Source organism: Salvelinus fontinalis, chromosome 1 (genome assembly GCF_029448725.1).
Source record: "Salvelinus fontinalis isolate EN_2023a chromosome 1, ASM2944872v1, whole genome shotgun sequence".
Classification (NCBI taxonomy): Eukaryota; Metazoa; Chordata; class Actinopteri; order Salmoniformes; family Salmonidae; genus Salvelinus; species Salvelinus fontinalis.
The window spans coordinates 53614966-53630897 of NC_074665.1; the positions used below are offsets into that span (position 1 = coordinate 53614966).

Consider the following 15932-nt stretch of genomic DNA (forward strand, 5'->3'; position numbering starts at 1 on the left):
TATGGTCAGATTTGCCAAATGGAGGGCGAGGGAGAGCTCTGTACGTGTCTCTGTGTGTGGAGTAAAGGTGGTCTAGAATTTTTTCCCCTCTGGTTGCACATTTAACATGCTGATAGAAATGAGGTAAAACGAATTTAAGTTTCCCTGCATTAAGTGGTTTACAGCGAAAACACAATATAGCATTATATTAGCTTACCACAATAGCCAAAAACACAACAGCATTGATTCAAGCCAACAGTAGCGATAACGAATAAACCAGCAAAAGATAATAATTTTTTCACTAACCTTCTCAAAATTCATCAGATGACAGTCCTATAACATCATATTACACAATACATATATTGTTTGTTCGAAAATGTGCATATTTAGCGGCACAAATCGTGGTTATACTATGTGAATACGAGGCAAAATGCAATAACAATGTCCGGAGAAATCTTGGAGAGGCACCTAATCTAATCAAATAACTATTCATAAACGTTACTAAAAAATACATGTTGGACAGCAAATTAAAGATAGCTTAGTTCTTAATGCAATCGCCGTGTTAGAATTCTAAAAATAACTTCAGTACGACATCCAGCTTACGTTATTGCGAGAGAGCGCCCAAAATCAAAGCGGAAAACACAACGACACATTTTCCACAGAAATAGGAAATAACATCATAAATGGGTCCTACTTTTGCTGATCTTCCATCAGAATGTTGTACAAGTGGTCCTTTGTCCAGAACAATCGTTGTTTGGATTTAGAATGTCATTTTTCCCTCTCGAATGAGCAAGCAAAACTTGGTGGCGCGAAGTGGCGCGAAGCTGTCCATCGTGAACAAACGCAAAGAACGGAACACGCCAAAACTCCCCCCAAAAATTCAATCATCTGATTAAACTATATTGAAAAAACATACTTTACGATGATATTGTCACATTTATCAAACAAAATCAAAGCCGGAGATAGTAGCCGTCTATAATGACAGCTTTTCAGAAGGCAATCCCCGGTTCCTTCTCGCGCCTTCCTGAAAACAGGAAATCGGTGTCACGTCCTGACAAGAGCTCTTATTCGACCTCAGATCAAGCTATACACTCCATTTCTTCTCTCACAGCCTATTGACATCTAGTGGAAGGCGTATGAAGTGCATGTATACTAATAGATTTCAAGCAAAAGATTAGGTAGGCCCTGGAACAGAACCTCGATTTGAGATTTTTCACTTTCTGACAGGAAGTTTGCTGCAAAATGAGTTCTGTTTTACTCACAGATATAACTCAAACAGTTTTAGAAACTTGAGAGTGTTTTCTATCCAATAGTAATAATAATATGCATATTGTACGAGCAAGAATTGAGTACGAGGCCGTTTGAAATGGGCACCTTTCATCCAAGTTACTCAATACTGCCCCTGCAGCCCAAAGAAGTTAAAGTCCCCGGCTACTCTGGCAACCTAACCAATAGAATGAACAACCAGCTGGCTTGGTTAGCAACCCTACATTTGTGTCAGGACTATATCTCTTGGAAGGATGAAATAGTATGAATAAATTCATAAAAATGAAGTTTTTAATGAAAATAGGTCCATCATTAATTTAATATGTTGGTATCCCGTTGTATGAAAGTGATAATTCCCTCAAATCCGGTGTCTGGAGGATATATTGGCACAGTTTGCCTCCAAACACCAGCTTCTCTGGCATTATCACTTTAAATGGGCATCACACTTCTGTTGGATTGACAGGTGAAGCAAGCGCATCCACGATGTGGGACAACCAAGCCTGGAGCTATCTCTATGACAACCGGGTGGATGGGGAGCCTCCTTTCCTGGCCCAGGACTTCATCCACACTGTTCAGCCCAACGCTAAAATCATCGTCATGCTCAGAGACCCAGTAGAGAGGTACAGATGTGGGATCGTAATTTGACCAGTTTCTCACAGCAGGAAATAATCCTGCAGCAACTGCAGTACATTATCATATGGATTATAATTAATGGACATTTTTTTCGGGGTTGATCCATTTTTGTGTTTGTGCAAATCAAGTCTGAAATGTTAACGTGGAAATTACAAACCTTAGAATCCTTTTTAAACATTGAATACACTATTCTCACACACCAGGGTGATCAAATTAAGTCCTACATCTGTAGAACTCGAGAATTTGTGGACTTGCTGTCACATAGTTTTCACTATAGGAATGTCTGTGCATTTGGTCAATGTATCTGATGAAAGTATGTTTTCTGGTTTGTGTCTCCCTGTGGTTTAGGTTGTATTCAGACTACCTGTACTTCAACATGGCTAACAAGTCAGTGGAGGACTTTGACCAGAGGGTCTCAGAATCTTTACAGCTGTTTGAGGCTTGTTTAGCAGAGAGCTCCATGCGTTCCTGTGTCTACAATACTAGACTCTCCAATGCCATGCCGGTGAGTGGAACATATAAATAAAATAACAATACATATGCCATTTAGCAGACACTTTTATCCAAAGCGACTTACAGTCATGCATGCATATTTTTATTCCTGGCAATGGAAATGTACAACAGTCTCTTACCATAGGTATTCAAAGTAAATGCATTGGAATGCAATATTCTGTTTATTGTGTCACTATCTTTGGTGGATAGTGTATTGTCTAGATGGGAAGTAATGTGCAAGAGCAAGAAGAAACACTGATTTGTACCGCATTTATTAAAAGAGCATTATCCCACAGACCACAGAGGGCAGTTCAATGTCTAGTTTTGATTTACGCTTGGTTGAGTTGCCAGATAACCTGAATTTAATGTGAAATCAACCACAAATGTCAGTATGTCGTTGGAGTTGGGTTAAAATGTGGGTGAAAAAAGTACTAAATCCCCATTATGTTGATGACTTTTTACAAATCCAATCTTTTTGCAAATCCTCGGTGATTCAGCATCATCTCATTTTTTGGTTTTGTTGAAATGACATGGGAACAATGTGGATGCAAACAGTTTTTGCCCAGTGGGATGTCATCAAAGTGCATACAAAGTTATTCAGAGATGGCTTTGTCTATGCCAAATTGTGATACATTTTCCAGGCCTTAGCTAGATTGATTCCGTGCCAAATTGTGATCCATAACTCAGGCCTTTATTTTCCATGTCTAAAAGGATATTTTATTCAAATCACGGCTACTTCCTTGAGGCTAGTGAAATTGTGTTGTGACATATGCCACTGATTTGATTAGTGAGGAACTGTGAAGTTTCCTTTCAGAACTGATTAAACTGAGATGCACTTACGGGAAGTTATTTAGGAAGTAGTCTCTAGAAATATTGTCATTTATTTTCAGAAAATACATTTTTAACTATTTTAACATTTTAACAGTTTTTAACATTTTAACAGTTTTAACTATTTTACTACATTGACATTGGCTCAGTTTTATACAGGTATGTGTGCTTTGTTTAGTTTATGATGATCCCCATTAGCTGTTGCACATGCAGCAGCTACCCTGCCTTGGGTCCACAAGCTTTAATGCTGTAAACATTTCCTTATTGGACAGAGTACAGCAATGCTAAGTAAAGGCTTGCCAAATGCCCTCTGTAAATTATAAACCGTCTAGATGCTGTAATGTACCGAGCAGCATTTCCATGGGGTTGAGCTGAGCTAGCTCTGTCTGTACCCTCGTCACACAGTAGCATACCAGGTTGGCTGCAGGTGTCACAGCCTGGGGCACAGCTAGTTTACATAGGAAAAGCACAAATCACGATACCCACAGCCAGAGATAAACACTACTGTTCACACTGTTCTACATACCTCTCAGCCTGATTTGTGGTAGTAATGTTATTATATTGGTGCCAACATGGTGTTCAGAGGAGTACCTTTGGAGATCCGTGTGTACCTATTAAGGTAAATAAATATGAATAAAGTATAAGTTCTTTGACATACAGCAGCGTCATGGATGTCGACCTAAAGTAGCTCCCTGTTTACATTTGACTTCTGAATCCATGCTGTTGAGTTCATCTGAGTAGTTCATCTCAGACAGTGCCTCTCGCTCTGCTGTATCTACAGATGTATAATTACTTTTGTCGGTTGGTCTCCAGCACTCTCTGCAGGTAAGCTTGTGTACTTGTAACGAGTCATGCTGTGACTCTTATCACCAGTATTCCTATAGCATGTAGCTTGTTCTCCACCTTAACAATGAAGCCTTGGTAGAATAGTTATGTAAATGTAATGATAGTCTAATGTTCAGTGTTTGTTGTGGTCCTCTCCAGGTCAGACTGAACCTGGGACTATATGTTGTCTTCCTGCTGGACTGGTTGACTGTCTTCCACAGGAATCAAATCCTAGTGCTGCAGTTAGAAGACTACGCTGCCAATCTGAGACTCACCATAAATAAAGTCTTTGACTTCCTAAACGTGGGTACGTACTGGAAAAACACAGTTATCAGCTTGAATTCTACAGCAACATCCTAGGTTTGTTGAGCTAGGACACAATATTGTTGATGCATGTACGTGTCTGCTTCTTCCTCTGTGTTCATTTCAACATCTGGTTCCTCATTTATCAAAGGTGTGTGTGGATAAAAAAAAAAGACTCTATACCTTGAATGCACCACAAAGGTTGGTCTGTGTTCTTGTTGAACATGATGGGAAAGTGTGCATATCTCCACACAAATCTCAAATGATGTGTGTGCACAACTTCCAGAAGGTTGATCAACTGAATTGTAAGAAAATATACTTTATTGTTCATTTTGGGGGAAATTGGGAGGTGTTTGATGCTTGAGAATTATTATAATGGTAAGCAAATAAAAACATCAAAACAGATGCATCTGCCGTTGGTAAGGAGATCGGAGATCGCATTGCAGCATGTCGTCTAAAACGTTTATTTGACTTTTATTACATAGGCCTGAATCATAATCGTATTGCAGTACATGTCTCTCCCTACTGGGCAAAAACTGGTTGAATCAATGTTGTTTCCATGTCATTTCAACCAAAACATTCAATGTGATGACATTGAATCAACGTGGAAAGCTGATTGGATGTAAACCAAAACTAGACGTTGAACTGACATCTGTGCCCGGTGGGTCCTTTTCTGACATAATTGGTTTAAATTAGTCCTGCTACACAACAAATAGTAGGCTACCATTTATCAATCAAGCATGCTCGAAAGTCAATAGACCGGTAGCGTTGACAGTATATGAAAAGTATGGTTATACTACAGTATTGCTGTGCAATAGGATTAGGAGCGTGACTTCATAGACTATGTAATCTCAGAGCCTATACCAAGGCAGACGATAGAAACACAATCATCTATTTATAAACAAAATATTGAACAACAATTCGTCTTTTGCATAGGGCCTTTATCTGAGCAGACCGAGGCAGCTCTCACCAAGAGGCCCATGTCCAACACACGGAGGGCAGCAGACAGGAGCTTGGGCCCCATGTTGCCCAGCACCAGGGACCTCCTCAGGGTGTTCCACCAGCCATTCAACCACAAACTGGCCACAGTCCTGGACAACAAGGCCTTCCACTGGACAGAGATATGAGGAATGTCTTAATCAGAGATGGATACAGTCCTGAGGAGTAAGTCCCCCATGGTCCTATGAGTCCTATGAGGTAAACTGTCGAGTGGGATAAACCATGGACATGACATGTCACAATGGGCAAATGTATAGACAATAAATGGCTGAGGTACTGAACAATGCATCTGTCTAGTACTTTTTAAAATAACCTCTATTTAATTAGGTAAGTCAGTTAAGAACAAATGATTTTTTACAATGACAGCCTACCCCAGCCAAACTCTAACCCAGACGACGCTGGGGAATTGTGCGCCGCCCTATGGGAATCCCAATCATGGACGGTTGTGATACAGCCTGAAATCAAACCAGGGTCTGTAGTGACGCCTCTAGCACTAAGATGCAGTGCCTTAGACCTCTGCGCCACTCGGGAGCCTTACTTGAAGTTGAAAGGATATAATTTTTGTGTGGTTTCCCTCTGTGATTTCCTTTCGCTTGTCATTCGTGATGACGCATTTGACAGCGGTGCCCTTACATGTTGGTGAAGAGTTCGCTTTTTGTAGGAGACTCCTGGAAAATGACTGGGATAGACTGGTGGACTCCTCCCTCTAGTGGGGAAGCTTTGACATAACACATACCGAGAGTGAAAGGAGAGCCTTCACAATGCTAATGACTGATCATTATTATATACTGTATGCCCGTGTTTCCCATCTCCAGTCCTCGAGTACCCCCAACAGCACACATTTTTGTTGTAGCCCTCAGCAAACTCACCTGATTCAAATCATTGCTGGCTTGATGATTAATGGACAAGTTGAATTAGGTGGGCTTGTCCAGGGCTACAACAAACGTGCAGTTGGGCGTACTCAAGGACTGGAGTTGAAAACACTGCTGTATGCCACTGGGCATTTCAATTGCAGTCATTGTGAAATAATTCTGTAAGAAACAATATTGCTGCAAACAGCACAATGGATTTTATCAGATGACGTTGCCTTCAAGTTATGGAAGGTGATGCCAAAGAAACATTTCCATCCTGGATGGACAATAAAGTTTTATTCTATTCTATTAATCTTTAAAAACAAACATGAAACACCCTGTTTCTGCGGCCATACAATGTTCATTTGAACTACATTAAATGTATTAAATGTTGAAGACGTAAACAAATGGTCATAAACTGCTTTTTTCATATGAAATTTGTTTTTGAGCATAGAAGCGCGCCATTATATACTGCCCTAGACACACATTGGTACACGTCCTCACACCAGAGGGCAGCAGAACCACAGAGACTCAAAATGGAATCTATCATTTCCCAACATCATGTAAACCTATCTTCTTACCAAAGTCTGGCCTGTTTGTTTCTAACTGATATTTTCCAGCATTTTCTATGTTTTTACACACTCTGTACATGGACACATTTTGACATAAAATCAAGCATTAAGCCTAGCTTACCAGCCACCCACTTCAATCTCTAGTCAATTTTGAATGTCTCAGCACAGGTGTTGAAGTGTTTTTGAAGTGTTCATTGTCATATTAGAGTCCTTGCCTTAATGCTTAGGGACAGTTAGAAATGTACACCCCCCTCATAGAATTAACTCAAAATAATGTTTATGACCACAAAAACAACAACTGTAGTGACACTGTGTTTATAAACGTGGATATCGACTGCTGCTTCAGCATACTTTTGTGGCACAGTCGATTCCACACAGGGTTACGGGCCAGAAGGTTAAGGGTTAGCCGACCACCACGGGCGACCTCACTCCCCCTCCTGTTTCATTAGGCCTACACTATGATCAGAGCCAGGTGCTAGGGGGAAATCAGATGCCATATTTATAATTACAGTAACGGGTTTCTGTTCCACACTCTAAAAAGAAAAGGTTCCTAGAGGCCCCTTTAGGGGTTACTCAGATTGCAACACTGGCGGAACCCCTAAAGGTGCTTCCAGGAACCTTTCAAATGACCTTTTAGGGTGTTAAGGTTCCTGTAGGAACCTTTTATGTCCGATGTATCCCACTATGAATAATAATAATAATATTGACAATAATAATAAAAACAATATTGAGTGGCAAACTTGTAAAGTCACATTCATTTTATTGACTTTAAAAGTCACAGAAATATCTGGTCCCTTTCTACAGCAAAACATTTGCCATTCGTACAACATTTGTTGGTCATTTACACCCCCTCATCAATTCCCAGAAAACATTTCTGAATGAACAGCATAGTGCTTCTCACAGATGCTGCATACTCAATATTAAAAAGGAAATGGACCACCCATTGCTACTCCCAATCACGTGGAGATGTAGCTCCTCTCCATCCAGGAAGAGTTAGATGTGGTTCTGATCTGCAAAGGGATTCCCCTCTATTCTTTTGGTAGGTGATGAGAACTTTACACACTGTAAGTAAAAAATAAATAAATTAAGGTTACTCAAGTCATATTTCAAACGGTAAGTTAACAACTGAGCACTCCTTACATAGTACTACTAACGTTGCATTTAATTTATTTGTCTGCTGGGAAATGCATACACTGTCTGTGATGTACAGCCCACTTGGATCTTCTATGAGGAAGTAGGGGAGGAGCAAAATGGCTGCAGTGATCTTTAGACCTTTCTAGCCCAGGGGTTCCGCTAGCGGAACACCCACAACATTCCGCTGAAAAGGCAGCGTGCAAAATTATTTTTATTTTTTTTGAAATATGTAACTTTCACACATTAACAAGTCCAATACAGCAAATGACAGATAAACATCTTGTTAACTTGTTTGGGCTGCAGGGACAGTATTGAGTAGCCAGATAAAAGGTGCCCATTTCAAACGGCCTCGTACTCAATTCTTGCTCGTACAATATGCATATTATTATTACTATTGGATAGAAAACACTCTCTAGTTTCTAAAACCGTTTGAATTATATCTGTGAGTAAAACAGAACTCATTTGGCACAAACCTCCTGACCAGGAAGTGGAAAGTCTGAAATCGAGGCTCTGTTCTACTTCCTGCCTATAAATGGGCATGATACGTATTAGTATACGTGCACTTCATAGACCTTCCCCTGGATGTCAAGAGGCGGTGAGAGAAGAAATTTAGTGTTTATCTTGGTCTGAAGTGGAATACAAGCTCTTTGTATGACGTGTCCCCCATTTCTTGTTTTCTGGAGAGCGCGAAGACGGACTTGGATTTGCCTTCTGTTTGGCTGCCGTTATAGGCGACTAATATCTCCGGCTTTGATTTTATTTGATACATGTGACCATATCATCGTAAAGTATGTTTTTTCAATATAGTTTCATTAGATTATTGAAATTTTTTCGGGAGTTTTGCCGTGTTCCGTTCTCTTCCATTTGTTGACATGGAGAGCGTCGTGCCACTTGGCTAGTGTGCTTGCTAATTCAAGAGGGAAAATGGACGTTCTAAATCCAAACAACGATTGTTCTTGACAAAGGACACCTTGTCCAACATTCTGATGGAAGAACAGCAAAAGTAAGAAACATTTTATGATGCTATTTCATATATCTGTCGTACATGTGAACTAGTCGCCGACGCCCAACTTTGGGGTACTCTAGCTATACCGAAGCTGGATGTCGTAATGAAGTTATTTTTTAGAATTCTAACACTGCGATTTCATTAAGAACTAATGGATCTATCATTTCCTATACAACATGTATTTTTTAGTTATGTTTATGAATAGCTATTTGGTCAGAATATGTGTCATAAAAAGTGTCGTTGTGTCATAAAAAAAATATCGTTGCTGTTTAGACGTTGTGGAAAAAGTAGCTACGATAGCAACATGTATAACCACTGATTTCAGCTCTAAATATGCACATTTTCGAACAAAACATAAGTGTATGTATAACTTGATGTTATAGGACTGTCATCTGATAAAGAATATCAAGGTCAGTCAAAAATTATATATCTTTTACTGGTTTGTTACGATCGTTAACTTTTACTGCTGGGAAATGGCTTGTCTTTCTGGCTATTGTGGTAAGCTAATATAACGCTATATTGTGTTTTCGCTGTAAAAAAAATTATAAATCGGAAATATTGGCTGGAATCACAAGATGCCTGTCTTTCATTTGCTGTACACTATGTATTTTTCAGAAATGTTTTATGATGAGTAATTAGGTATTTGACGTTGGTGTCTGTAATTATTATGGCTGCTTTCGGTGCAATTTCTGATTGTAGCTGCAATGTAAACTATGATTTATACCTGAAATATGCACATTTTTTGAACAAAACATAGATTTATTGTATAACGTGTTATAAGACTGTCATCTGATGAAGTTGTTTCTTGGTTAGTTTGGTTGGTTCTTGGTTAGTTAGGTTGGCTTTGTGCATGCTACCTGTGCTGTGAAAAATGTCTGTCCTTTTTTTGAATTTGGTGGTGAGCTAACATAAATATACGTGCTGTTTTCGCTGTAAAACATTTTAAAAATCGGACATATTGGCTGGATTCACAAGATGTGTACCTTTCATTTGCTTTATTGGACTTGTTAATGTGTGAAAGTTAAACATTTAAAAAGTATATATTTTGAATTTCGCGCCGTGCACTTGAGCTGGCTGTTGTCATAAGTGTACCGACGTCGGGCTTGCAGCCATAAGAAGTTTTAAACTACCCATCGTGTCCGATTTTTTTAATGTTTTACAGCGAAAACACAACATATATATATGTTAGATCACCACCAAATCCAAAAAACACACAGCCATTTTTCCCAGCCAAAGATAGTCACAAAAGCAGAAATAGAGATAAAATGAATCACTAACCTTTGATAATCTTCTTCAGATGACACTCATAGGACATCATGTTACACAATACATTTATGTTTTGTTCGATAATGTGCATATTTATATCCACAAATATTGGTTTACATTGGCGCCATGCTCAGAAATGCCTCCAAAATATCCAGAGTAATTTCAGAGAGCCACGTCAAATAACAGAAATACTCATCATAAACTTTGAAGAAAGATACATGTTTTACATATAAGTAAAGATACACTTGTTTTTAATGCAACCGCTGTGTCAGATTTTTTTTAAACTTTAGGAAAAAGCATACCATGCAATAATCTGAGACGGCGCTCAGAAATACACAAAAACATTTCTCCGCCATGTTGGAGTCAACAGAAATTACATCATAAATATTCCCTTACCTTTGATGATCTTTCATCAGAATGCAGTGCCAAGAATCCTAGTTCCACAATAAATCGTTGTTTTGTTCGATAATGTCCATTACTAGTGTCCAATTAGCTACTTTTGCTAGCACGTTTAGTTCACATGTCCAAACGCTGGCGCCGGTCCAGGCGAACTCGGCCGAAAACTTCAAAAAGTTATGTTCCAGGTCGAATAAACTGGTCAAATTAAGTAGAGAATCAATCTTCAGGATGTTGTTATCATATATATCCAATAACGTTCCAACCGGAGCATTCGTTTTTGTCTACAGAGTAATGGAACACATGGCCATATCATGACTTGTGCGCATGACCAGGAACTAGCATTCTGCCAGACCACTAACTCAAATAGCTGCCATCCGGCCCCACATCACACTAGAGGCTTCATTCCACGTTCTACTGACTGTTGACATCTAGTGGAAGTCATAGGAAGTGCGAACAGATCCATATCTTACTGGGATGTGAATAGACGATGACTTTAACATCAACCAGCCCCAGAATTTCCACTTCCTGTTAGGATGTTTGCCTGCCATATGAGTTTTGTTATACTCACAGACATAATTCAAACAGTTTTAGAAACTTCAGAGTGTTTTCTATCCAATAGTAATAATAATATGCATATATTAGCATCTGGGACAGAGTAGGAGGCAGTTCACTATGGGCACGCAATTCATCCAAAAGTGAAAATTCTGCCCCCTATCCCTAAAAAGTTAAATTGGACGGTGTGTAATTAAAAGGCTGGATTAGAACAGCTCCATTCTGTTAAGGGTACATTTTACATGCAGTAACATTGATTAAAAAATAAACTTTTGTGAGCCTCCGTGTGTGAGAGAAGTGCCGTCTTGTAAAGATTCAGCAACTCCATGGCCATACCACTCCTTTTTCTGTCCACATCCATACCGAATTTGCTTATTATATCGGAGAAAATCAATTTGTTTATAATGCATCATCAATATATCTTGGACTCAGATGACAGTACTTGGCTATGTTACATTAGTTGTGCTTTGTTGCTGCCTTGTTGTCTCTCTTTTTCAGTCCTTTTCATTTTGTGTTGTAAGGAACTTATGTTCGGTCTCATGTTTTGGCACTCCACCTGCATCTTTCCAACATGTCATTTCTGACTGAAGGAATCCGCATCAGTCTCAATCTGAAAATCAAATATATTAATATAATTAAATATTAAATAATTAAATAATTAAATAATATACAGCATTAAAAACACGATCAAAGTCTATTGAAAAAGGCTAAATGATATAGGAACAGGTCCCCACCTGTTCTTACAATCGTATTTATGATCTTAAAAACGGATCCGGGATCAGCGGTTCAACTTTGAAACACTGAATATGGGCCATTATTTGTATGCATTTACATTGGCTATTTTGGTCGGGTCTTCATTTTTGGTGTCATCTGGGCTTATTTTTATCCCTTGCCTCCCAAACCTCTTCTGCATTTCCTGTACTTGTGCAACGTGAGCAAGAGGCTGCCATTCTTTTTTGTGTTTATTCTTTATCATGCCGTGCCATGACTCTTTAAAAAATTAAATGTGGAGAGGAGAAATGTCATGACAGATTATTGGGACTAAGGTCAGAGGAGCAGTTTAGAGATGGTCTTGTTATGCTGCTGGAAATGTGAAGGTTTAACAATGGGAGAAGAAAATATCCAAGCCAGCACATTATGGTCTGGGTAGGCACAATGGTGTAAAACGTTTATTAGTGTGAATTAATGTGAGTAGGAAAACTGAAGAGTTCTTACATACTGTATCGCTTCCCGTTCTGGTCTCTCAATGAGGGGTACTTTGGAATGAGCGCTGTGCACACATCCATGTATTGCCGGGTAGTGGGGTAACTAAAGCAAACGAGAAACATATAACATTACATTTAGACTAACAATTCTGTTTGTAATACAAATGGCATTGATCGATAACGTTGATTATCATCATGTAAAAGTTGAGCATGTGCTATGCTACCAGCTGCAGTGATCATAACAACAGTATGGAGGAGAGTATGGAGGACAGGGACAGGGACAGGAGAAGGGCTCAGGGTGACACACACACATTATGATTCATAATTGAGTAACTTCTAATAACTTCTTCTAATATTAACATGAAGCTAAGATCAGTATATAACTACAGTATATATATTCAAAACTATACTCCCCAAGTGTAGGTACACATGAAGTCGACCAACACCTGCACAATCTGAGACTTCCACTTCGAGCGCACAGTAGCGCAATGGAGATCATCCATTTTTGTCCCTCAAGTTTTTCTTTTAATTCGGCTGGAAATTGTGGAAAACTAAACACAGATGGCCAGACTCTTTGGCTGACTGATGTGTCTTGTTGCTGGCCATGTGAGATGTATTGCTGAAGGCCAATTGGTGTGTCATTTTGACGGACAGGTGCTTGGTCATTTTGCTGGGCTGTTTCCTGCATCTACGATCAAACAATAACATCGTTTTTTTGTGGTTTCAGCCTCAGAAAAAATTTATTTGCCGAAAATTGTAATAGGATCAATGTGATAGAATCAATGATACAGATAACAATTATAAATTGACTTAACAATTTATAGCTTTTAGATTCTCAATTTATTTTGTGATTTTTTAAAACTTAGATTATTGGAACGAGTTGCTCTACCATTCTTTGGTCCATTGACATCAACGTCTCTCCATCGACATGGTCCAAAAAAGATCAGTGTTCTAGTCAGTGCATATCAGAATAGGAAACACATTTGAAAATGTGAAAACAAAAGTGTGTTGTGCTTAATAAATTAATAAATCAATGAATTTCCAATAACTGCAATCCAGTGGTGGAGTGGAATGGACACTCTTCCCGCTGGGACCATGTATCCCTCTATCCCGTGGAAATCGATCTCCTCACCCACCAGGCCTTATAGCAATCCATTGTTGACTGTGTTGAATCATGTATGCATGGTGATGGCTGTTGAAATGGCTGTTGAAACTTTAAAAGTTATGACACTTTTAAAAAGACAATATAGACAGATATACATTCTATAGATATACAGTAAATACCAAGGAAACTGTATTCCACACACTTCTATGAACACAGGGATTTCTTCAGAATGAGCAGTGTCGATGACCAGATAGTCTCCTACATTGTATTGCGTGTTGTTCACTGCAATGGACTTGCTCTGATAGCTACTCCTAATCTGGCACTTAGTACTGCAAGGGCAGAGTTTGGAAATGCATGCAGTGGGACATCTCTTGGGTCTGCACAGTGTGTTGTTGTGTTTCCAGAGCAGTTGTTTTGGTGGAGTAAACGTAAAAGTGTACATTTTTCTGATGGCCATTCTTCCTTAGGACTCTCTCAGATAGTGGCACAGGTTTAGAAGACATATCTCGTTTGCCATAAAACAAGTTCTCAATCTCATAGTTAATCTGGGTAAAAGTAATCTGCCTCTCTTGAACCAGTTGTTGCAGCACTAGTCGGCGCACTCTGGGTATGAGGCCCTTATGAAGGTCATGCATGACGTCAGGTAGAAACAGATAGGTAATTGGAGATGGCACATGATTCAGCAGAAAGAAGCAACAGGCTTTTTTGATGCCATACATCGATGCGTTGTCTGGATTTTCTTCCACAGTCTGCAGATGGTACTTGCAGTTGTCTGGGTCACGCAAGGTGAAATTCCAATTCCTGGATGTCACGTATCAAAGGCTTGAATACTTCTTTGTAAGTGGTGACTTGTTGTTGATGAACCAGTGTGGAGAGGTATATAGTTTGGAGATGGGAAGTATCCTTGTGGTCAACATTTCCTAATCTAAAGTACACTGTGGTCAATTTGTGCTTTCCTTTTTTAGAATCCATTGGATTGACAACTTTAAATTAATTTACATAGAACTGCAGACAGAGGCTCTGCTTTGTTAGGTTGGGATTTGATTTGGACAATTCACCGTCAGTAAAGTCTTCCATAATTTCATAATTATGTGGCTTTTGGTCTTGATCCAAGGTGGCCCAGACCTCTTCATTACTTGGTATTTTTTTGCAGTATGCTGACCAATGGGATGTATTGAAATGACCTTGTTTTATAACCTTTTTTGTTGCTCAGGGGTACTTCAATTGGCCTGAACATGCCCAATTATTTCACACAATAATGCTCCAGCATTTACTCAGAGCTTATGCATCTAATGCATTCCTCAAATACTGCTGAGTCGTTAAGCACGTCCCTGAGATTGTCATCTTCATCCACATTTATTTGCTTATTTGTAAAGTGAAACCTGCAGGCATCACTGTAGTGTGTCATAAATGCATAAAAATGGTTCTGAGGTCCTCAACAATGCTATTCTGTACCGTGCTGTCCTTCCCTGATTTTCAAAATACAAAGACATATTCTGTTTGAGACCTTTAATTAGCTGCTCAGTGTTGCTCTCTGTGGCTTGAACATGTTCAGCCTCTGGCAGACTCTCTACATCGCTCACGTCATCTTCAATGGAATCAGACCCAGTCTCAAATTCATCATGAGGGCAATTCTCATCTAAGTTGGAGCTTAAAAGCACTGTGGTTTTGGTAGATGTGTGACCGATAGGCGCTGAAAAATCTATTTGTTTTCCCACACCCATTAAGTCCACAGGTAATTAGAAAATGTGGTTCATGCTGGTGATAGAGGCCAATATAGGTATGTGTGAGTAGTCTGGACACTGAGTACCAATGATCCCTATGATGCCATCACATCATTCTAAGGTTCACAATCTGTCTGCAGACGGGCAACTCTATTCAATTGTCCACTTTGCAACAAACATACTATCTCAGCCACTTGCAGACATCATCTAGGGACCAGTCTTCCACAGCCACACTCGAATCCATGTTGAAGTGAGATTTCTTAGTGTTGAGGCTAAAAAAAACACGATACCACTCTTTCCAGACAACCACATGTCCTCCTGATTTGTATTTATGGTTGTTCCATAACGAAGCAGAGCTCGTCAGGAAAGGTGAAGATGTCTCTCTCTTATTTCTCTGACCCCGTATTTCTTAGTATGGGACATTATGGGATTCTGAAGTCCCACATTTAAGTGTTGACTCAGATAATTTGATGCTCCAAATGGGGTATTAAGTTCTTATTCCATGTCAACCCAAATTGGCATACAAGAGTTCTCAATAAAGAGAGCCTATTTGGGCAGTTATAAAGGCTTCTTGATATAATTATTATGTTAGTCCTCCCTTCTATGTATTTTCCTGTAATCTAGCTAGGTTATTCCTTGCCCTTTTAATAGTCCAAGTAAACTGAGTAATCATTTTGATGATGGTGTTAAAGGTGCAGGCAGGTATGGACAGTGGAAACATGCTGATGACATAATTCAGTTTAGGAGCTTTAACCATCTTTATAACATGTGGCCTACCCCACAATGAGATTTG

At 39.3% G+C, this 15932-nt stretch overlaps 1 protein-coding gene across 2 annotated transcripts in view; it reads left to right on the forward strand.

Annotated features, from left to right (window-relative positions):
- LOC129857712 (carbohydrate sulfotransferase 15-like) overlaps nt 1–6761 on the forward strand; it is a 49606-nt gene extending 42845 nt beyond the window's left edge. For both annotated transcript variants that reach the window (XM_055926219.1, XM_055926229.1), the window contains 4 exons: nt 1709–1865; nt 2227–2383; nt 4183–4330; nt 5263–6761. In XM_055926219.1, coding sequence (XP_055782194.1) covers nt 1709–1865; nt 2227–2383; nt 4183–4330; nt 5263–5453 — 653 coding nt within the window. In that variant the 3' untranslated portion in view covers nt 5454–6761. The remainder of the gene's footprint in view (nt 1–1708; nt 1866–2226; nt 2384–4182; nt 4331–5262) is intronic.
- The last annotated feature ends 9171 nt before the right edge of the window (nt 6762–15932 follow it).